General features: G+C 38.7%; 1 protein-coding gene across 5 annotated transcripts in view; it reads right to left on the reverse strand.

Annotated features, from left to right (window-relative positions):
* LOC6585011 (neurotrimin) overlaps positions 1-24,729 on the reverse strand; it is a 46,429-nt gene that overhangs the window by 10,029 nt on the left and 11,671 nt on the right. For 2 of the 5 annotated variants that reach the window (XM_044007131.1, XM_044007130.1), the window contains exons 2-4: positions 10,637-11,064; positions 9,727-9,896; positions 2,249-2,434 (exon numbers count right to left, since the gene is read on the reverse strand). In XM_044007131.1, coding sequence (XP_043863066.1) covers positions 2,249-2,434; positions 9,727-9,896; positions 10,637-11,000 — 720 coding nt within the window. In that variant the 5' untranslated portion in view covers positions 11,001-11,064. The remainder of the gene's footprint in view (positions 1-2,248; positions 2,435-9,726; positions 9,897-10,636; positions 11,065-24,729) is intronic. The other 3 variants (XM_044007145.1, XM_044007133.1, XM_044007136.1) reach the window with 3 other exon arrangements.

Below are 24,729 nucleotides of genomic sequence, written 5' to 3' on the forward strand. Positions count from 1 at the left end.
AGAATGGCTTATGAAGTGCAGTATAATACTTTTTCGAACAGTTGTGTTTATAATTATTGTGTGGAATTTATTCGTCTCATACTGCTAAGGCCTTGCCACATAATTTCATTATTTTTATTTTCGTTGCTGTTTGTGCAGCTCTGTTCCACTTTCCATCTTATGCCTATACAACGCCTTCGCTTTGGCCATAATGGCCGCTCAAAGCAAATAGAACAAAAATTGTAGCACAAAATAAACACCAATCGAATTCAGTATGATAGTTATTATAACAGTTACAGTCTCCTTCATTTTCGCGTATGAGAAGATGTCATGCTGCAGAATCTGCTGCACTATATAACTTTCTCGCTCTCACATCTGCATTGATCGAGCGACGAAGCTATGAGTGTGTGCATGAGTAGCTCAGTATAATTTTCCTATATTGTTAGGAGAGAGCGAATCAGACGAATTCCTCAAATATAACAGAATAAGCAGCAATAACGTCTCTGCTTCGATAAATATTTTTATGCATTTTTTAATAGATATTTAATTGCAATCTTTATACAATTCTGCCAGCTTTTACAGTAAATTACTTTAATGTTGTTGCTGCTGCTGCTGACAGTTATGTCATAAAAAATAAAGTCAACGTCCCCAAAGGCCGCAATGGGAGAATGTAAAAATGGAAACAAAATAAACGAAAACGAAAAAAGAAAATTGCGTTAAAGGCTTAAAAGGCAGTCGAGTTGTCTGTGTCGAGCTTTTTGGCTGCCTGCGTGCAGCCTGTTTGCTTTTTATTTGTCTCATATTTGCATTTCACTCAATTCGCTTGATTTTATTGCGCTGTCGCTGCCGCTGCTTCTGCCGCTGCCACTGCTGGTAGGGGGCGGCGCTGCGCTGCGCTACGCAACGGTATGAAACGGAACGGAATGAAATTGAAAACGCAAGCGTTTTGCACACGTCGCGCCGCATTTAATGGACGAATGCTGCAAGGGCTGTCAGCGCACACACACACACGCACACACACACACACACATATACACATGCATACACATATGGGCACACACATAGCAAATGCAGCCTCATTGTTTGTTATTTATTTTTATCTTTAAAGCATTTCATTGTTTGTATATTGCATTTAAATGCCGGCAAGTGTCCTTGCTAACCGCTTGCCCAAACACACACACACACACACACACACACTAGCACATGTGCAGCCCTAAAGTAATCTCATTTCGTTCGGATTTCATTCAATTTTGCGCTTCAATCCAAATGCTCTAATGTATTTGTTAAAAAATTACGCAGTATGTTATAGTCGGACAATAATGAGATGACGAGCTCTATAAATGCATGAGGTAAGCTTGACACGTATTTGGTACTTGCCTTATGCTACCTATGTATTAGTTTACAGTCCAATAACTTATTCAATGCGATCAGCACAGGGTATCTATCAGTCGAGCAAGCCCAGATTAGCTATATTTTTTCTGAATATTTTCATTGAATTTAGGGTAATTTACTAGATTAACTCTTTCTGTTATTGAATTTGTAATCGCTATGCTCCATTTCGACCAGCTGTAGCTGGAATATTTCAGAAAATAAACATAAACTCCCACTAATTTTGTGCAGTGTACCAAAGCTGTTTGACCATGGCTAAATGGTGAATTGCAATCGTGTGCATTCGGCCAATTGCACAAGCATCAAACACATTTATTTAGCTGCAATTCTTTTGTTTTTGTTTATCTTGCTCTGTTTTCTCTGTCTCTCTCTTTTCGCTGAGTTGGCAGCTCGGATCAACAATTCAACAGCGATTGCAATTATCGGAATAGAATGCAAAATCGGTTGGCCAATTCTTAAATTGAAAATGTTACGAATTTACGAATTGTGTGATTTTCTAACTGTAACTAGAACTCTAACGCATAATCAGTAAAAACACCTTCTCTATATTATTATATCACACAAACTGCTATCGATAATAATCGATAAGAAAGCAACGAGACATGCAAGAGGCATTTGTTGCTCATTTTCTGCTCATCAATTTTTATATTACCCAAGTCTATTTTAATGAAAATTTGACCAACTTAATATCAGATTGGTTATCGATAACAGCAAATGCATGGTGATCTGCATTTCCTGTATATCTAATCAATCAGCAACAGCATCTGTTTTATTTCATAGTTGCATCACAATTCTTATGCACACACAAATTATATTTGTAGCTATCGAGTTGATCGATAGCAGCAATCGATAGCTTATTGCATATCTGTGACATACTCACTTGCATTTTCATGGGATCTGTGTTGACCTGGCACATATACTTGCCAGCATCCTCCATCTTAACGCCCCGTATGTTCAGTGTCCAGGTATTGTAGTCGTTGTGAGTCACCGATAATCGATCATTGTTCGTGATCACATGCTCGTGTATTGCCAGAATTGCCTTGGCGTCGGCCTTAATCCAGGCGACCTGAGCCACAGACAGCGCAAAGGCGTTGTTGTTGCAATTGTGGCGATGTTTCAGTACAAATTCAAATATTGAATATGGTTGAGCAATCATTGTCATTAGCATTGTCATTGTCATTGTCATCATATCATATAGTCAATGCCAAGCAATGCCAGCGTGAAGCGTTGTTGTTGTTGTTGTTGTTGTTGCAGCAGTTATTGGCAGCGCCATCAATGCCGCATTCACCAATTTCCGTTGGGTTTCCCCCATTTTTTCAATTTTTACCCGATAGTTTGTTGAAATCGATTTGCGGATATATTAGAATTTAGTTGAAAGTTTCGTTTGCGGTGAAGCCAGTTGGCGTTTTGTTATGGTTCGAGGGCGGTTGTGTGGACAGTGGGCGGGGCGTGGAAATCAAAGTGTTTTTTTTTTTTTTTTTTTTTTGTCAACGATACAAAAGTTGTCGTTTGTTGGTGTCGATGTCGATGTCGTTGTCGTTGACAATGGAGGAACCCAGTTCCCAGTTTTCAGTTTTCAGTTTGCAGTTTTCAGTTGCCAAATGACGGAGCCAAGCCGAAAAAGCCGGTTGCAGGCGCCAGGCGTTTTGGTGTTGTCGTCAGATGTCAGCGCAATTTGACGCCATTTTCATTGTTGTTGTTTGTTTGTTTATTTGTTGTTGTTGTTGTTGTTGGTCGTTGGTCGTTGGCGCAAGTTTTTGCAAGTTGTTTGGTTTTTGGCCAAGGATATGAAATCGGTGTACGGATATTTCAGGAGCAATTAGTTGGAATTGGGTTTTGCGGTTGCCCATTGCATTAGATTGTTGTGAATGTGTGTGTGAGGAAGAAGAGATAACATTTAGCAATTAGTTAACATTTGTGGCTGCTTAAGTTGACTCTTTTCATTTGTTATATCAAATATTTTGATAGTTTGAAACAAACAGAACTGAAGAAAATACATCGAAAAAGAAAATATATAAGTGTATATATAAATATGTATAGAAATACATATATATGTATACACACATATATGAGGTGGATTGGGATGGTGGGAAATGTGGGCGGGTGCAGGTGCAGGTGCAGTTATCTAGCGGCTAAAGCATGCATTACACAACAAACAAACATTCAGATTGCAGTATAAATAATAAAAATTAAAAAAAATATATTTGAAAAAAGAATGATGGACTGAGAAGGTATCCTTTAGCTGTATGAATGGATATAGTAAAGCAAATTTTATCTGTGTTTAGTTGAAGCAAATCAAGCTAAATGCAAATCAATCAAAAAAATATACTTAACATTATAGGTTTTTATCTCCTAGCTGTTACGAGCTACACCACCGAAATAGATTCGATAATTATCTATATTTTCACATACTGAAAATGTTAAACGAATATACGATACAAACTGCAGCGCATACCTTACTTCCATTATTTTAATGGGTATGCAATACAAATATTAAAAAAAAAAAGTTGCCTACCTTAGTGGGCGGTGCAGCTTAACAGTCACTGGACAGTTTTCATTAACGTAATGCCCAATAACAGCAACTGGCTCTGTTTACTCCACACACACCGAAACGCTCTACTAAATGAGAGTAAACGTTAGAGGGAGAGGAAGAGGGAGAAGAAGAGTGTGTGTGTGCCGACTAATCGCACTATGAGCTCGCCTGTCTCTGCCCTCTCCCTCTCTAACTCTCTCCATCTCTCTCTCCCTCTATAGTTGAGTTGTGCTAAAAGCTTTAAGCTACTGCTGCTTTTGCTGCAGGCAGACAAACGGTTTCTAGCCTCTGCCGGCGTCGCAGCTAGAGCTTAGCAACAAATATCACAAAGTCAAATGCAAACACAGAGAGCAAAAGAGAGATAGCAAATTAAACGCTTCGCTTCAATTTCTGTTATAATTAAAGTTTTTGTTTTGCTTTCTTTGCGCGTGTGAGTGTGATTTTTTTTTCCGAGTAGCCATTTTAGTACAGTGGTTGCGAGCTGTTGAAAACTGGTCAAATCCACTTTGAGTTGTAATGGGAATATTTTATAAGTTTTGGTCCATATGCAGAAGCTGAACACATTATTAAAGCCAATTCTCATTTTATGTTTCTATAGCAGAAGCTAATAGCCATACCAGGTAGGCACACTTATTGATGTTTGCTGAAATTAACTTGAAGTGTTTTAAAATGCAAACATAACCCAATTTGGCAATTGTGAAGATACAAAAATTGAGTTGAAAATCGAATATGGATTCAGCTGCTGGCAATATAGCCAGAGCTCTGTGAGGATGGGGGCTGGCACAGGAGCAAACAAAGTAAATGCAAATGCAGCTGGGACTATAGCCAGCTGGCATGACCCCATTACCGCGCCGCTCCGTTTGAGCCGTGTCAATAGTAGCGCCGAAAAATGCTATAAACCAATAAATAGCGATTCAGAACAGAACCGAACCGAACCTGACACAGAGTCCGGCCTGGCCTGGACTTTGCCGGACTGTCACTTTATTTATTTACTCAATAAAGCAAATTTATCGAGTAATACAAAGGAGGCGCGGGGGAGGGGGGTTTTTCATTTCGATATACAAATTCTGATAGTGTATGTCGGAACAAACATAAAAAAAAAAAAAAAAAAACAAAAATTAAAAGGACACAAAGAAATTGTTAATAAAAAGTGGAATTGTGCTCTGTGTAAATGCAAATACAGCAAGCAAATGTCATAAAGTCAGGATACAGTTGCACTAAATACAGGACTACGCCGCTAAAAGGACTACGCAACTACACGTACGCATGCAGCAGTGAAGGATATATACATGTACATATTTACAATACGTATACTCTATATGCATACGTATATAGTACTCTACATATACATACATACATTGATATTTATATATTGAATATGGTGCAAAGTTTGTTTCGGTTTTAACTCGGTGCGCTTGAATTAATTTTTATTAAAACTTTTTCTCTTTGTAAACAGAAACAAAAAAATCGTTACAAAAATAATGTAAGTCGAGATTATACATAAGACAAAGGCAACAAAAAAAAAAAAATCAGTGAAAATAAATGAAAGTCGCGAGCAAAAACAATGCGACGATTATGTTTCGATTCTTTTGTTCAGCTCGATAGGCGAGAGCTCTCGATAAACCGGTGGTTGTTGTTGTTATTGTGGTTGCCTTTTGCCTAGGGGAAATATAAATCTTAAAAGTAATACTTATATATATGTATATATGTGTAATAATACAATCAGTTCTCTATAGCTCTCAGATATGTATGCCATGGACGAGGTTTATTCAAGAGGACCGCGAATCTGGGTTATATATACTCGATACTTTTTTTTATTTTCTTGCTGCTATGTTGGTACTCCTGTTCCGCCATTTTGTATGCTCAGTTCATTTTTAACAGTTATACATATACTATGGACTAGCTTTTGACCCTGTTTAACTTTTGTCTACTTCTAATATGGGGTCCCAGGAATCTGTATCAAATTCTGTACCATCAATAACAGAATAATGACCTGAGACTGAGGATGACCCCTAAAGGAAGGTATTACTATGGTTTGGGATATAATGACGGTGTCGTTAAATAAGCTGAACAAGATTAGATTTACGAATTGAAATGCTGAGAGATGGGTATTAATTAAGGGCCGCAAAATATTGTAGATATTCATTCATGAAATTACCGTTGGCTCTTTCAGCATTTCTCTCCAGCTTACTTCAATTTGATTTAATTGTATTGATGCAAATGAAGCGAATTCATTTCTACAATTAACAAGTTAAAAGTATGTTAATTTACTGCAACTAGCCATAAGCTGTGAAAAAGACTAAGTATATATAATCAAGCTAAGAACTGTAAAGCTAGACCTACTTTTTATTTAGCTATATGGAATCTACCTTATGGGCTCTAATAATGAAATTAATGAATCCAACTACAAATTCTAATAAAAGCTTAACTCTTTTAGCATGTATTAGATGCAGCTTTAAATTCTTTAAATTCTAATAAATGCTGAAGCTTTTTGCATTTATTAAATTTAGCTTTAAATTCCAAAATTGGTGTCAAAGTATATCTAATCTCGCTTTAGTTTGAAGCTGTAAAGCCAATCTATGTATAAGGTCCAGGTCTATTAGATCCAGCTACAAAATGTGCCTAAGACTTAATAGATTATTTAGACTGAAACTAGCTAAAAAACACTTTTCACAGTTTTTTTTTTTTATTTTATTTATATTTTTTAACTTAAACTCCTAATTTGAACATGGAAATCTATCATTTTTTTTTTTTTTTTTTTTTTTTTGTAAAAAATAAAATAAAATCGAGTATTGACCGTGGAGGAGTATTCTGCAGTTGGTAACGCCTGAGTGCAGCTTGTTGTTCTTTAATTTTGCTTATAAAGAGTGTTTGGCCTAGGGCATTCCATGTCCGTTTGAATTTTCGCAGTTTATTGTTTCAGTTTGCTCAACATTTGTTAATTTTTATTTTTTTTTATTTTTTTGTTGTTGCTTTTGCTGCTGTTGTACAATGCAATTTATTTTATTATGTTGACAATATTTTATTTATTGTTTAAATAAAATGAAATTGAGTATCGATCTACCTCGCTCGCTCACTCCACTCACTCCTTCTCGCTCTATCTAATTGTTGTGCTGCTCCTGTTTGATTGAAGTATCATAGGATTTATCTGAAATTGTATTTTTATTTATGATGCCATTTCGTTGATTAACACTCTTTGACGTGGCGCTGCACAATACAAAACAGTAAAAAAAAGCAACACTCGCACGACTGCAACCAGACACACACACACACACACACACACACTCACGCACCCACCCACAGTCACACTCAGTCGCACTCGCCTGTTTGCAATGTGCAAACAAAATGCATTTCATTGTGCGAAAGGCATTAAAAATGAATAAAAAAGAATATATAAAAAAAAAAAAAAATTATTTAGTAAACTATAGAGAAAAAAATGTATATATGTATGTATATAGAAATGTTATTTACATTTAAGGGCGAATTTGATGAAATCCCAACAATGTTTGTCTCCACATTTTGATGAGAGCCATGGCGGCCATAGACATCAATCGAGATTTGACTTAGTTGCAGTTGGGCAAACACTTCCAGCTATTTGGAGTTGGCTTTTTGATTTATTTATCCCACTTTTAGAATCAATAAAATTTAGTTGAATATAAGAGCTATCATAGCATAGAACTAGCTCCCTGCTTTGATATCCTTATCTAGCCTTAACAGGATTTGAGATATTTTATTGTGCAAGGCATTTTTTTGTGCAGCAACAATTGCAAGAGCTTGAGCAGAGCATATACCCTGGCAAATATACATCAAGAGTATATTCGTCTTGTGCGATGTTCGTGCTGCTGTCCGTCCGTGTGTCCGTCTGGCCGTAGTGAATGCAAATCATTTCGCTGCTATTGCAGCTAGAGACTTGAAATTGTATATATGCTTAATTTTACTGTGAAGATTTTTACTAACCGTCCAATAGGGGCGTGGCAATTCATAGCATGGATCTGGCTGTGAATGAATATTCTGCCCGACTGCAACATTGTTTACACTAAAACTTCGCTTGAATACGTTCCATAGCTCAAGCCCAAATAAATCGGGCTTTTATTTTCTTTATATGAAATTATATTGATTTTATTTTTAAATTATGAAAACTTGTTTTTCTTCAACTAATTGAATTTATAAACTAAAGACATGAAATTTTCTGTTTTGTGAAAAATGAAAATAGGTTCAGTACAAGTCAACTAAGATGTAAAGTTTTTGCTTACACCATTTTAATTAAATGGTTTTTCTTCTAGCCGAGTCGTCAGGGACTTAGCTGCTGGGGACGACCCATGGAATGAGCGGCAGAAGATAAATCAGAGTTTCTTAGAGCACTCGAAACAGGCTCCCACGGGCCGGCAGCTGCCCGTGTGGCTGGCATATTTGTTGCTAAGCTTGTTAGGGCAATGATTGCATAACTGGCTTAAACGATTACGTGTTTTCAATTGAGTTACGAAACCTTTTAATTGCGGATCAATTGCGCCTTTGGTTTATGTTATATTTTCTCTTGTTATTTTATTTAAATTACTTTTAATTTTTATTTTTTTTGGGCTGCATTTGTTTTCGTGGGCTTATGCCCTTCGCTTTGTGAAATATGCAGAGCAGTCTATTGGTATTTCAGCTCTGTCTCTTTCTTTCATTATATATTAGCAAGTCTTGCTCACGTCGCGTTGCATAAATTAAATGTGGGCGCCAATGATAATACGATGTGATAAAAACAATATAAAGAGTATCATATATTTATATATATATTTATAGTATATACATACCAATTAATATGTAAATACAATTTGATTTTTTAGTATTATTATACATGTTATTCAGATTAACCAGCTGGTTTATTGTATACATTTTCACATATATTGTATATATGAATACATATACATATATATTTATCAATATTTTTTATTTTTATTGGTATTTTTATACTCGTTCACAATGAATAATGTCATCCATGCATTTGTGCCCTGCTGGGGACTTTTTATGAACTTATACTAGTATATACTAAAAAGTGGGCTAAAATTACCTATCCAAGCTTAAGTCGGGAATCGGATCAGTGTTGAACTATTTACAATTTTTGGTATTTTTATTAGTATATGCCAAGCCTCATCAATATATAAACTAAATCTTACAGAAGTTCTCAAGTTGCATTGAAGTATTTATATTAGTATATACCAAATCTTGAGCTAACATCTCTATTTTTGTATGGTTGGTCAACTATATCTTCCACTATTTTAGATTTAATCCTCAGCTAGTTCCATATCCTATTTTGGTTTACCCCACATTTAGTTCTCTATTGCGAACGAGTATTATGCAGTCGACTTAGCCCGAAAGCTGAACATTCTGATACGCTATATCATGATTAGTTTTTGCTGTAGTTATTCAATTCTTGGTTTTGGTTTTGGTTTCGGTTTTAGTTGTTGAGGTGCATTTGGTGCTTTGAGTATGCAAAGTGCTATTATTATTATTATTATTGTTATTATATGGTAGCATATGGTAAGATATATTTACTTATACGATATATATATATATAGTTTCATAGGTAGTTGGGTGCTCTTTATATATATATTTTTTTATTGTGATGGTTGTGCAGTTTCTTTATTCGTTAGACTGATTCCAAAAGAGAGAGAGAGAGAAAACTGAAAAGATTTTGTGCACTTTCAACTGTGAAACTTTGGTGCGAATCGTGAACGGAAAAACGTACTGGGCAAATGAAACGATAAACGATAAACGATAAACGACTTGTTATTGTCTGGTTAATAACTCAAAACGCTTTGGATATTAAAACCGATACATACCTTGGCTGGAACTGACGCACCGTCACCACTCACCCGATGACCGCCCAAATTGTTGACAACACACGTGAAGGTCGCGTCCCGGCCCTGGGCGATGGTCACGTTCTCCAGCGGTATGACAAAGTCCGGCTCGAAGGCGCCCACTGAGGAGATTTTGTTTGAAACGGAATTATCTTCATTTCAATGAAGAGAGAAACATTAATTGAACAATTAACGTATTTATATATGTATATGTATGTGTCAGCGTGTGTTCCGCGTATGTATTTGTGTGTGCTGAGTGAGAAAGTTGTTGAAAAAGATTTAAAGAACGATCAACATCAGGCAAGCGCTATATCGATATCCGCTCGGTTGGATTTTGCTATCGATGGCGCAAGAGCAAAGCTAATATTGTATATCATTTGTGTATCGATAATTGGTGTTTACACAAACGATAGACAGCCTATCGATAGTCAAGTTATTTTGAAAAATTTCGATATCTGCATAACAACCGATAATTTATATAGAACGGAAAACTGAGTATTGACAATAGTTGAACAAAATCAAAAATAAACAAGCTATCGATATACACGTACATATATACCCGATTGAAAAATATTTTTGCCGTGAAAACTGATATATATCGATATTTTCACTGGCGACATATATTGACAAATTCTTAATTAAAGTAAAAAAATTAAATCAAATACAATTCAACATAACTTCACAAACTAAGGATTCAATATTCGATAAATAATCAATTTAAAAAACCTTTTAAACCTTTGTTGATTGACTTGATAAGCAGCAATGGCTGATCTACGGCTCTGATTAAGTCTGGACTATCGATAGTTTGCTGAACGATAATTATCGATTAACGATTAGCAAGCATGCGAGATATTTTTGCGCAACGCTTCGATACATGCTCCATTCCACTTACCAATGCAATTGCAAATCAATAACAGCAGCAACAGCTGCAGTCGCCTGCAGCCTCCATTGGCCACGGCCACGCCTACGCCCACGCCTACGCCCACATCGGCAAATTGAAAATGCGCCAGCTTCTGTCTAAATATAGATTGATTGGTCTGCCTTCGGCTAATGGTCTCTAATTGTCGCTGTGGCTGGGCTTGGGGCTGTTGTTGTTGTTGTTGTTGTGACTGTTGCTGTTGTTGTTGTTGTTGTTGTTGCTCCTTCCAACTGTGCTTCTGGAAGTTGAAGTTCTCGCTGCAATTCAGTTTGCTTCGATTGCGAATGCTGTTGGCGCTTTGGTCGCCGTTATGTGGGGCCACCATTATCATCATCATAAGCCTGATGTACTAGTTCCCATTAGCATTGCTTCACTGTAATGACGGTCGCTGCGCTCGCTCGCTGTGAATTGGTTAAGTGAAAAATTCAGTTATGCAAATGTGGCTGTGGATAGTTAGCAGTCGATGCCTAACGTTTCCTATGCCTACCTATGCAGCTCCTCTATAAAGAGATGACCCTAGCATCATTCTAGATAAGCGAATTCTTTCATTTTTAAAACTCTTTCATTTCCCTTGACATTGCCATTGAGTTTGCTTTACAAATATATATTTGCTCCCTCATTTCGATGGGGTTTGCCAGCGAGCGAACAAAGCGAGTGCAAACTGTTGGCCTTTATTGCATTTGCGTTACAATCGAATGGACTAAGCTGCAAAGCTGCAAAGCTCTTGCAAATGCACTCAGCTGTCTCGAGCTGAGCTATAGACACACTATTGATGATAAGTGATCCGTTGACAGTTTGAAATTGGCTTTAAGTTGATTTGACTCAATGGCCCCCAACACAAAATCTGCTGAGATTCCCAATGCATTTTTCCAACAGTTGCTGAACTTGAAAAGGTTCTTTTTTTTTTTTTTTTTTTTTTTTAAATGAGAGAATTCTGCATCTCTCTAATTTCTCATTAATTGCAAAATGAATTTTTAGTTGATTCAAGAATTGATGCCATTTCGCGACTTCTGCTTAAGAAATGTATTGCAGTTCAATTGGATCTTGAACTGGAATATAAAACAGCTGGAGGGTATCTGGGGAAGGGAACATGATTTTATGTCATCGAAGCGACAATAAATTTATATAGATATTTTTTATATGTATGCTGAAATATACATATACTAAATATACTTTCTATCAGCTTAATTATGAATAATGAAGTATGCGGCATTTGAGTTTATTCACTAAGTCGAGTCTTTTATGAGTATTATAGCTATATATAGTTTTTGTTTATTACTTTTTTTTTAAATTTATTTGTAAGCAACATTAAAAAAAAATATTTTATATATTTTTATTATATTTTTTTATAAAAAAAAATGTGATTTCATCAATTTTATTTTATGGGACATTTTATTCTCATTTAAACGTGCTACTTTATTTATCGGCTTACAAAAGTTTTGTGTTTCACATTTTCCGTTTGAGAGTACAGGACACCCTAGTCCTTTTCATATATGCACTGGAAATTAATTTCTATGAAAACTAACATATGCAAAGGGGGCAAAAACTTCTAAAAAAAAACCCCCACAGTATAAATTTAACTTAAAAAATATTCCTATTTTCACTGAGGGTATGTCAAATAAAACTTTTAATTGGTGGGTAAATGGAGTCCAAACATCTATTTATAAATTTGGAATGAAGCCTTTAGACTTTTGCAGATGCTAATTCTACCTGTACTTGATGTTCTAACTCCCCAGTAGAGTATTAGCACATTAGAATAATTTAATATAATATAATTTTTAATAAAATTCTTTTTGCAAATAAGTTGAGAATTCACTTGACTCTCATTACTCGTAGTAACTAATTTGAATTGAATTGCTTATCATTTAAACCAGCTCGATTAACAAAATACACAATTTAGCATACAGATGTTAAATATTTTACTCAAGTAGAGACAGAGAGAGAGAGAGAGAGAGAGAGAGAGAGAGAGAGAGAGAGAGAGAGAGAGAGAGAGAGGGAGACAGAGAGAGAGGCAGTGCAATAAATTGTTGCATATTGTGGCAAAGTCATGAACGAACGCAAAGTATCGTGTATCGTGTATCGCATATCGTGTAGATGCTTTATCTATTGACAAAGCGTTGTAAGCAGACACAGCTGTGTGTGTGCGAGTGTGTGTGTGTGTGTGTATATATTTGCGTATGTATGTGTGTCTATTCCAGCTTGGTTGCATTTGCCTCGCCTTTGTTTGGCGACGACAACAATTTTTATTGGCAGACAGAACGCGAACGCGCATTCATCTTGCCACTGGCTGCGGAGTCCGAGTCTGGCTGCAGTCCGCGCACGTGCCGCTATTTACATTTGCACGTAATAAATTCACAAGGACGGAATGGGACACGGACCAGGGGACAGGGGATAGGGGACAGGGGACAGGAGATGCGAGGGGGGATGTAACTAGAACGATTCGCAACAGGAAATAATGCTAAGGAAGTGCATTTGCCAGCAGAGCAGTTCCAGCCATTTGGCAACGAATGCCAATGGCAGCGACGTGTTGCATGTCCACTTCAAGTAGTCAACAGAGAGACACACACAGACACACACACACACACACATGCTCACTCTGTTACATCCACACGTATTTACATTTGACAGCATTTAATGAGCTTAGCAGCTGAGCTTTAGAGCGAGAGCCCTGTATCAACAGCAGATCGAAGCTTGTATCCCATTAGGCAATGTCTCTCTATCTCTTTTGCTTCCTCTTTCTCTCCCTCTCCCTCTCCCTCTCTTTCTCTGTCTCTCTGTCCTTCCCTTGACACACACGCGTGCTAGCCATTTTATTAGATACGTGTCCTATCTATTGCAGTCATTCAACAAGCTAAACACAGCCAGAGCAGGGGGAGGGGCGTCGTGGCTGGCCTGATCTGCACTTGTTCGAGTTTGGGTCTGCAATTTGCCTTTTTTTCCTTTTTTTTTTGTTTTTGTTTTGTTTTGTGCTGAGCTCTGTCATAATTGTGCCCTGGTTTGCTTTACTATTCCCCATCATTTTCTACTTTTCCTTTTTTTCTATTTTGTTTTTGGCTCAGGCATTAGCATTACGAAACGGATTACGGAATACAGTTGACTCATCTACTTAGCCAAGTAGCCGATAGGCATATGAAAAGCTGAGTCTATGGCCTGGCCCCAAATGGGAGCAATGGGAACAGAAATTGCAGTGCAACAACAATTATCTGAGATATTTCATTGCATTTGGTCTTATTTTAAAGCCACACTCATATCATTGTGGCTGAAGTAAGGCATCGTTCAACTGACCTGATTTTGCATGACTTTAGTCAATGCCTGCAATGTTATGCGGTTAACATTGTGTCGAAAGTTGAGCTAATTTCTGTTAACTACAGAGCTGATGTTGCTTCAGGGTAAGTAATCGAGCAGCATCTAATCACTTGATTGGCATATCAAACCAATTGATGTTGCATTGCGTACAGTTCTCTATTTCTGTTTATAGACGGCGTATCGTTGAGTCCTTTCAACTGGATAGAAATTTGCTTATCAAATATGACAAATATAGCAAATAATGTTAAGTAGTTTAATCCCGAAATGTTATCGATATTTAAGGCTATCGACGATTATATTGGATTATTATAAAATATATACGGACAAGGCAATCTATGGATCTAAGATAAGGTAACTATACAAATTGATATACTCTAGATATTTATATGGCATATATTCGTCTGTATATTTTATATTCTCCTTCTTTTAATATTTTCCCATGAAATGGTTTATCGACTCACTTAAGCAATCGAGGAATAGAATTATAGTTAGCTTATTAGAGCATCACAGCTTCTGTATACTCAACCTAATGTGAATTTCAAGACTTCAGACTTTGTTTCCATTGGAATGCAAGAAGTGCAGTGAGAGTGAGAGGGAGACATAGAGAGAGGGCGAGTCAGAGAGAGGCAGCTACATAGACAATGAGAAAGTGAGAGAGGGAGAAACGAGTTATATTTAATTGAGAAGGAAATAAATTAAATTGAGCGTTAAGGGGCTCCAGGTCTGTGCAGACAGACATGCAGCAGGCATTCATTATGTTCCGTCCGAGTTGCATAGCAGCAACTGCAACAAATTGTTGGCAGTGAGTTGTAATCAAAATATTTGAATATATTTTTGTTCGGACTGTTTGTGAATTAAATTAGCATTTGCATATTTCAAATTATACGTCAGACTAAAAAGTCAGTTTAAGCTGAGCGAATGCAAAATTAAAGTTTTATTGCTTGGCCCAGCAATCACAGCAATTTATCGTATTTTTTCGAGTTTTTTTTTTCGAATTTCTATATACTGATTACTAAATACAGTGCTAAATATCCCTTTACAGTGTGATTTTTTTCTCCATTTTGTGTTTTTTTTTTTTTTTTTTTTTGGTTTTTTGTTTTCTTTAACTTGGAGCAACTAAGTTGACCAAAGCAGCATAGGAAAATTGTTTAGCTGCTTAAGACGTGTATCTAAGTATGTGTGTGTGTGTTTGCTTGGTGATCTGTGTGTGTGCGCGTGTGTGTTTATTGTTGCTGACATTTAAAATTACACACTTGGGAATGCGGGAGAAGTTTTGCTTGAAAGTAAACTAAATTAAACAAAGAGACAGAGCTCGAGCGAGGGCCACGACCAGCGTGAACTGGTGACAAACAGTCGAAGAGAGAGAGAGAGAGAGACAGGGGGAGAGAGAGGGAGGGTGGGGAGAGAGAGGGAGCGGCTTGGAAGTCGAGTAAATAACAACGGGCCATCGCATGTGGGGATACGTGCTAAGCCCGGCGGCGCTCCACCAGCCCCACCCAGCGCGCTTTAACTAGCTCCACAATGACTTAAGGGGCTGTGCCACGCCTTTATTTTATTTCGTTCTCTCCGTTTTTTTTTTTCTCTCGGTAAAGTAAATTTTTTGGTCAGCAAAAGTTGGCAAACGTCTACTAACTGTATTTGTTTAACCTCACCCGCACACACACACATATGTGTTGCACACACATATATAAATATAATAGACTAGCTCCACAATCAGCCCCACTTTCACGCCCGCTGTCAGCTTTTGTGTCCATTTTGTGCTGATGCGACAGATTTTGTACTCGGGACTCGGAGCTTCGGGGCTTCGGGTGCGGGTAGGGGTAGGGATAGGGGTAGGGGTAGGCGTACGGGACGGACATGTCTGTGCAAATGTGTAAATGAGCAGTCATAGCCAGCGGCGCGATAGTCACACTTGCAATCACACACGCACACTCACACACACACACACACACACACACACCCTCACACACAGGCAGACAGACAGACTCGTGCATATGCATAAGCTATGTATGTCCGTCAGTTCGCGTGTTAGCCTTTGAGCCTTTCGCAACACTGGACTCTGTCATATTTTTATTTGCTTTGCTAGTGGCACCGAGTAGACTTCAGCCCCCTCTGATTATATGAGCAAGCAGTAGACTTCATATGGGATATCATATAAACTTATACCAGAGACCAGAGACTGCATATATGGTATCATATAAGTTTATACTAGAGATAAAACCTGATACAGGGATATCTTTATAGGGTTTACCTTAAGGAATAGAGCTCACATGGGATATCAATCATATAAGCTTTCAGCAAAGAGAAGAGTAGTAGAGTATAGGGTATCATATCCATTTATACCAGAGACTAGAATTCTTATAGGGCATCATAAAGGCCTTTACCAAAAAGTAGATTATGTAAAGAATTTCATACAAGATGTGATATAGGAGCAACCTCGTATGCGTAAAGGATGTCACATATGTAGGTCTATACCAGAGATAAGGCCTTATATAAGATATCATTAGCAGCAAAGAGTCGCCTTTGTATAGAGTATCATATAAGCTTGTACCAGTGATAAGATTTCATATATTTAAGATTTCTATATTTCATATAGACTTCGTATTAGGCAGAGTGTAAGGACTAAGTTTTTCTAAGGTATCATATAAGAGCTCAAGCTAGACTTCATATTGGATATCTTATAAGCCATGCTTACAGTTCATGTAGGGTATCGTCAAAGCTTGTTATCTTTCCCAGAAGTATATCTACATACATCTAGTACCTTGGCACAATCTGAACAATCGTTTAACCATCATCTATATGAAAACAATTGCTTCTTGATGCTGGCAAGTGCATTTGCTTTTCTACGCTTCGCTTTATTCTTTCATTACTTCTTTTTGTTTTGTTTCTGTGTTTTTGTTAGCCTGCAGTCTTTGCCAAGCAACGCCCCCTTCTGCATATGCCCCCCACGCGCCCCCATATGCCCATGTGCTGCTCTAATTGGAGTGCTTTAGCTAGAGCTTAGTGCCCAGCGGATATTTCTGACGGTTTTTTATGCGACTCTCCATGCTCCCACTATCTGTCTCTGTCTCTCCGTCTCTGTGTCTCTGTCGATTGCTTTGCCATTCCGGTGTAGCGGGGGGGCAGAGAGTAAGGCTTGGTCGAGACCTTTCAGTCTGCAGCTTTGGCATCCGTTGATAACTACAATTCCCGCACTGTTCACTCACAATTGTCCACTTGATATCCACAGATTCATTTCAATTGGGTTGCTTTTTTTTATTTTTTTTTTTAAGCTTTTTTTAAGCTGCGCTGTGATTTTTGTCTATGGAAATTCAATTCCTTCAATTCAAGATGTTTGCAATTCGAAAATTTGGCGTTAGCAACTAAATCGTGGATATTTGAAGTTGGGCTATGAGATAGATTGGAAAGCAATACGATTCAGATGAGAGTGTGAATGAGGAGAGCGGAAGAGGTTAACTAAAACTAAGTGAGAGCGTTTTGATATGGAATGTCAAGCAAGGGGCTAACTAGCAGGCAGAGCTCCCAACTCCAATGGGATAATATGAGGGAAGTATGTTAATATATCTAAATTCAACTATGAAAAATGACAATTAGAGCCTCTTCAATCACTTTTTCATACCACTCAACGTTGAGCAAATAAGCAGGAAAAGCGAATCAATCAAAAGTGAAAATGCAATTTGGAATATCAAAGCGACTTATGAATGTTTAATATTTGAGTTACTGTTGACACTTTCGATTTGGGAGTGTGGGCGATTAATTATTTTGCCTTTGTCTCTTAATTAACTCATCTCTCATCGCTGGGCCGTGCAAAGGGGCACTCGAGAGGCCATTTAATAGGCGGCATCGATGGCTCAGTCTATTAATGTCCGATTCACAATAAGCAGGCGTCCAACCATTTATAGTGAGGCAGCCACTCTCTGCTTCTCCTTCTCCCTCCCTCTATCTATCTTTTCGCCACTCTTCTCATCTCACTCTGTCATCGAGTGACAAATGAAGGCATAACCCTACAGTCAACAACCCAAACTCAAACCCAAACCCAGGCAAAAGGCCAGCGACCCAATGTGAACCAAGTTCAGCTGCGACGGTTGAATAAAGAAGGGAAAGGCAAGAGATTGAATAGAACTAACAATGAGAGAGAGAGAGAGAGAGAGAGAGAGTGAGACGGAGTGTGGAAGGGAGAGGAAGCAAGGCAGTGCTTGTAACTTGTAAATGGGCAAATAAAATGGAAATGAATATTATAAAGCTGCCTCCGCACAGCCGCCTGTCCTTGCTTATCCTTCGGCAGGACTGACGGACTGACGGACTGACGGGCAGTGGGGCCCGAGAGGCAGCCGGTTAGCTGTAAAGTGAAAAGCTGACAAGTAGCTTACGTAAATAATGTCAACGGAACAATAAAAATAATAAACGAATTAGCTGCTTATGCGGGTGTAAAGAGATACCCATGACGACCCCTTCCCTCCCCCAGGCGGCCAGCTCGACTGGGGCTGGGGAGACTCGGCAAAGCAGAGCCGGAAAACCCATCCACGCTGGCAATGAAAGCGAAAGCTGACAACAAGAAAAAAATAATAAAAAAAAAACAAGCGCTGCACAAAAGTGAGCGGAGCGGACACGACAAACATTCAAATCGACTTTTCAGTTGCTTTTGTCGTTGGAGTTCAACCTTTGCCCCACTCCCCAAGCACCCCCCTATTTTTTAACTCGCCTGCTACCCGCTTATCCCAGTCGACTTCAAAATTGTACACTGCCAGAAATGGGGAATATGCATACATATATATGAATATGAAAATGTGAGTGGATTGAGTATCGCTTTGGATTAACGGCAGATCATATTAAAGCCAACCTTAGTAGGAAGAAACTTGAAATAATCATGTGCTGCAATTACTTGAATTTTAGATCTGTTTAAGTTGATAAAAATTTTAAGATTTTTGAAATATAGATATAATCAGAGCTCAGCTTTCAGCTTTACATCGTTCATACTTTCTTTTTCAAAATATCACTGTTAATTTTCGCCATTAGGGGGTTTTCAAGTTTCTAGTAGATATGAAACAGAATTTTCCAGTAAATGTCTTATAAAAATAAAAAGAAAATATCTTAGCCTTATGTCAGAAAATAAATAAATGTATTTAAGAGAAAGTCTTCTCAATTGATTAAAAAGATTTTCTTCTATATAGTATGGAGCTATCGAAATTGGTATGAAAATAATCGAAATCGAAATATTCATTGAATTTTCTTTGATATGTGAAAACTCTATTGACTTCAACTTCAAGAATCTTTTTGCTTGCTTAATGGAGTATGTAGCTCAATCATCTGGCTGCACTACCGCATCCATTAGTTCAGCTTATCAGTTCTCTGGTCAACGCCATCACACTCTCTTTTCAAAACCAATACGCTTGCTTCTCTTCACAAATACAGGGTATTTAAGGCTATCATTTGATAGAGCATTAAATATGCAACGGGGTATTTATTTTTGCCGTAGTTAGCTTGTATTTTTTCGTAGTGTGGCTGGGAGGGCACTCTCTGACTGTGGTCCATTTGTCGCTGTCGTTTTGGCTGAGTGCCTGGCTATGTCCTGGGGCAGGATGTTGGACCTGGCGACCCGGCGACGTTAAGATGTTTATGGCTTGTCAAGGATTATTGTTATCACCAGCTAGCCAGGTATGCAAACAGCGCCGTTATGAGCTACCCTCACTCTCTCTGTCTCTGTCTCTGTAGCTCACTCTATCTCTCTCTCTCTCACTCCCTCTCTCTCTCTCTGGCGTGTCGGCTCGCTTTGTGCTGCTGCAGCTTGAGCCTGTCATGTAATTGTCGTGTAACTGTGCGGCGAACAGTTTTGGTTTTTTGGGTTTTGTTTTTGGGTTTTTAGTTTTAGTTTTCAGTTCTCGTAGTTTTAGTGACGTTTGCTCTTTTGGGTGTTTCGGGCTTTTCGGTTTCCGGTTTTCTGCTCTCTCCGCTGTTGTTGCTCTAATCTTTAGTGCAGCCTCGCAAAAAATGTAAAAATATTATCAGCGACAAAGGACAATATTTTCGTTTCTGTTTTGCAGTTTTTTATATATATATTTTTTTCTTTTGCGCCAGCTGCTTTTTATCCCATCTATGTATGGAGTTGTCCGTCTGAAATGGAGTTCGTGAGCCGCGAATGCTGTCAGGCTTTTAAGTTTTATGTGTCTGATACCCATTAGGAGTGGAGTAAGACCTCATCTGTTGGGGGTTATAGCCGGGCGATAAGTGAGATGTGATTTGAGTTGAAAATTTTTTAGGGCAAAAGCAAATCTCTTTAATTAATTCTTAATCATGTTTAATCAAAATTAATAAATATAGAATATTTTTTAAATTATTTAGACTCTCCACTATTTTTGGTCTAAGCCAAGTATAGAGTATAATCATTTTAATTTTCTAGTGAAAAGCTTTCTATACATTGATATATATCGATAGTTTGCAATGCAATTTCAAAATTCTTCTTTTTAATTTTTCACTTAGTATATAAAGCAAATTTTGAATGGCAAGCCCTTACCTAAACTCGATTCCCAATGCCTTTCGACTTTCAAGTTTCTATAGTCTCTAGATGACACCGTGACAGCTTGAATCGATAAATATCGTTTATGTTTAGATTCATGCAAACTGAGCCAATGATTATTATATTTTATCTGCATTACAAATAAAGCACTCGCTTTACAGGGTAATTGCTAGTCGTTCATTCCTCATTCCACTTGACATTGGTACAAACAGGAAAAGCTGCAAAGTCATGAACTGTGACAAAAGGATTACCTGGGAGTTACCACTGTCTGCTAGCCAGCGCGACTTGTAGCTCGCCTCGCCCCGCCCCTGACCGTTTCACGCCCTGCGCTTTCCCATGCTATGCTCTGCTCTCTCTCTCTCTCCCCCTCTCTCTCCCACTCGCCTCACATTGCTGACTTTGCAGTTTATAGGCTAAATAAGATTAATTTAGAGATTAAGCTGGATTCCCGTTATAGTCAGTGTGCACAACTTACCTGACAGTCGTCCACACACACACACACACACACACGCGCTCTTTCGCTCTTTCACTTTCTCTTTCTAACACACTCTGTGTCTTTCTCTGCCCATCTGTCCGGCGCGCTTTGTTTGATTGACTAACATAATGCGTGTGTCTATTAAATGCGCTTTGCCTATGTATTTGCCTGCGTCACATCGGGCTTAGTCATCCGCCCCGTAGACGCACGCATGAATATGTTCAGTGTCCTTTCGATCTGAACAACGAGCAAATTTATTTGATTAACAACAAATATCAAATAGGAAATTAACTGTCGTCTGAACATGGACATCGACTGGGACCGAAGCGCACAAGCTGCTGCCAGTGCATCAAGCGGATGCTGCACAGTTGTCTGTCAACTGTCTGTCCAAACACACACACACACATCCACTCATACACCTAGAGGGTAAGGGCGGGTGGTACACCTGCTATGCCAGCCCTGCACCTGTCCGCGTGTCTCTGGTCTCCCATTGTGGTCGGCACGATTCGATTGTCCACGTTGAAATGTGCAGCTGAAAGTTGTCAACGTTTTAAATGTCACATTCATTTGCTGTCACGTCTAACCATGGAAACTTCACATTTGATGAGCTTATTTCTGGCTCTCATCGAAAAATTACAAATTTCGCTTCACTTCTCGTTTCCCGCACTCGATTTCCATTCAGTTTGACCACAACATTTTGAATTCAATTAAAAAATCGCTTGATATTCAACCCAACTATATGTAAGTTCATTTTGATCAAATTTAATTGCTATTGCAACTGAACTAGTTCGGAGCTAGTTCACAGCGAACAAACTGAGGCCAACTAAGCGGGAATATATGTATGTATCGAGATATATTCAAATTAACAAGTGCCACGTCACCTGACATGTTAGTCACATTGTTGAACCATTTGTGAACCAGTTCACAACTGACAAAGTGATTCAACTTATATTGTGATGTATTCTAGTACTCACAAACTCCATTTGCACCATATATTATCTGGCATGACAACCTATCTGATCTCATACCTGAACCTAATTGCACGGCTTAGCCGCTTGTGAACTAGTTCACTGTTCATATATGTAGTTAGCCCAATATGCAAATGCGCTTTTATTTCTACTATCATACTTCGTACACACACAATTATAATGAACAACTTTTTAGCTCATATCGACGGTGAATCACACTGCTGAGCCACTGAACCACTGAACCGGTTCACAATGCACATGCGCTTTTTTCTACTCTCCACCAATTCTAGAATAAAAATAAGTTTTCGAGGAATAAAGATTCGTAAACATTTGAAAATTGAGCTTTAGAACCAGTTCAAAATGCATGAGAGTCATGCTATTGAATTAGTAGTTCATCATGCCGAATCATAAAAGATTCATTAATTGTCTCAGCCACAAATATTCCTTTTAAGTTCATTCGAATATCTAAAGTAAAGAACTGGCTCAAATGAGCTGAATTATTTCTCCACGCCGAGTACAGTTCATATGTTGTTCGTTTACTCATAGCTTTAAGGCCGCCAAGAATAAAAACTCAATTGACGTCTACTGAGAGCACTGAGAGTCCGAAATGTCCGAAAGCCCAAAGCCAATAATGTGGAGCGAGTCAGCGAGCAGTGAAAGAACAGGAAGTGGACGTGCGGGGAGAGGGGGGAGATGGGGATTACAAATGACACAATTGCATTTGGCCAATGAATACCTAAGTTGGCCACAGTTCGTCTGACATTTGATGCTTCTTCTTCTTCGTCGTCTGCTTCGCCTTCTTTTTCCAGCCGTTGTTGTGGCTGGAACGGACTTGGCCAACAATTTGTATGCAATTGTTGTTGCATGTGCAGCAGGTGGCAAGTGGCAAGTGGCAAGTGCCAAGTGCCAAGTGGCAAGTGCCATAGTGAGCTGCTCAAAGGACACGCACAAGCTACAAGTACATGCAACACACACACACACACACATACACTCACACACACTCAGAGTGTGTCTGAGCAGGCAGTCTCAGTGCTGCCAATACCCTCGCTCCCAAATGGGGTAGCTTGTTGTGTGAGTGTGCATTGAGATCATCTAGGAGCTCATCAAGAGTGGACTGCAAACATCTGGAACTAGGAGTACTTACTAAAAGTGACCAAGAGTTGAGTGGCTCACACTGCGTATACTCAATGCTAATAGAGTTCGCAAAGCGATTTGCTAACAGCTGAGCTATACATAGGATAAAGAAAGGGCTATGTGCATGGCTAATATTTAGGCTGAAATGGGTATTTTAGATATGTAGCAACTATAAATGTTCCAGCTGAGTTCATAAGTCATATATACCCTACTAGTGCAGTCGAAACATATCTCAGTAAATTAATAATAATCCATATCGAATTTTCACTTTTTATACATCACGCGCAACTAAACTTAATATCGATTATTATCGATAGGTGGTTAGTAATTGCCATTAGATCGATAAGAGTCGATGTCAAACTTTAATTTTCTAATTACAGGCTTACAGGGTATCTATCAGTCTCTCTCTCTCTCTCGCTTTCCCTCTCTCTCTCTCGCTCTTTCTCTCATCTAACTAGCTACACTCGCAATTGTGTGTTTTGTAGATTTGCATTCAAATAAGAAATGCAACAAATTGTTGCATAGCATGCAAAAGACAAAAACATGACAGGCAGAGGCGTCGTCAAAGGGGGGCCAGGCGAGGCCAGCAGCGGGAGAGGGAGGGGGCTAGGGACTGGAGGCTCGCGTGCTGCGCCATGAGTCAATGTCGCCGTGGCACATCCTTTTGCATGTTTGCCTGACAAATGCATGCGTGTATGTGTGTGTGTGTGTGTGTGTGTGTGTGTTTGTGAGCTGTGTGTGTGTGTGTGTGTGTGTGTGTGTGTGTGTGTGTTTGTGCGGGCGTGCGCTTATCTAGCAAATGAAAAGGAACAGAGAGTGAAAGGGGGCATAAAAACAACGAGGTAGAGGGAGAGGGACAGAGGAAGAGAGAGAGAGAGAGAGAGTGAGTGAGAGAGAAGAGCGTATGTAGTCAGCCCTACCCAATGAGCGCAGCTTCAATCATTGCGTGGCATATGTCGCCTGGCAAAATCCCAAAATGAAAGCAACACTTTTATGCCACAACACACTCACACCCACACGCACACACACCCCACACACACACACACACACACATGTATACTGGCTCTGGCGTGTGTGCATATTTTAGGCGTTTTTGGCAGTTGAAAAGGGTTGACAAATTTTTAAATTAATGATAAAACGAAACCGAACGCGCAAAAGAATTTCAATGTTGAGCTCAGCTGCCCCTTCAGCCTCTCCTCCGTCAAGCAACTGCAGCCCCTACCCCCGCCCATGGTCACCCACTTGGTTACCCTTAAAGCCTCTTTTTGATATTTGAAGCACATTTTCATCATGCAGCTGATTTGGCTCATGCTCCACTTTGCCATCGAGATATGCGTTTTAATTAAATTTCATGGCCAGATGCTGCAGCAACAGCAACAACAACAGCAGCAACAGCAACAACAACAACATCAGCAACATTCGGTAACAAATTGTTGCATGTTCGGTATTATTATCGGTGCTCAAAATCCTTTCAACTCAACTCGGACTCAATTCGATTTGTGTAGCAATTGAATCAGCAAATTCTCTAATGGATTTTTCAACATTTACCAACTCTGGCAACTACATGTAGTGCAGTTCGGCCTGGAACTAGTTCAAGCTTAAAGGTTCCACAGCAGAATTAGAAAAGTTTTCAGTTTGTAAAGCAATTTGTGATGCTCAAACTTGGTTT

This window comes from Drosophila mojavensis, unplaced genomic scaffold, assembly GCF_018153725.1.
Source record: "Drosophila mojavensis isolate 15081-1352.22 unplaced genomic scaffold, ASM1815372v1 contig_136, whole genome shotgun sequence".
Lineage (NCBI taxonomy): Eukaryota > Metazoa > Arthropoda > Insecta > Diptera > Drosophilidae > Drosophila > Drosophila mojavensis.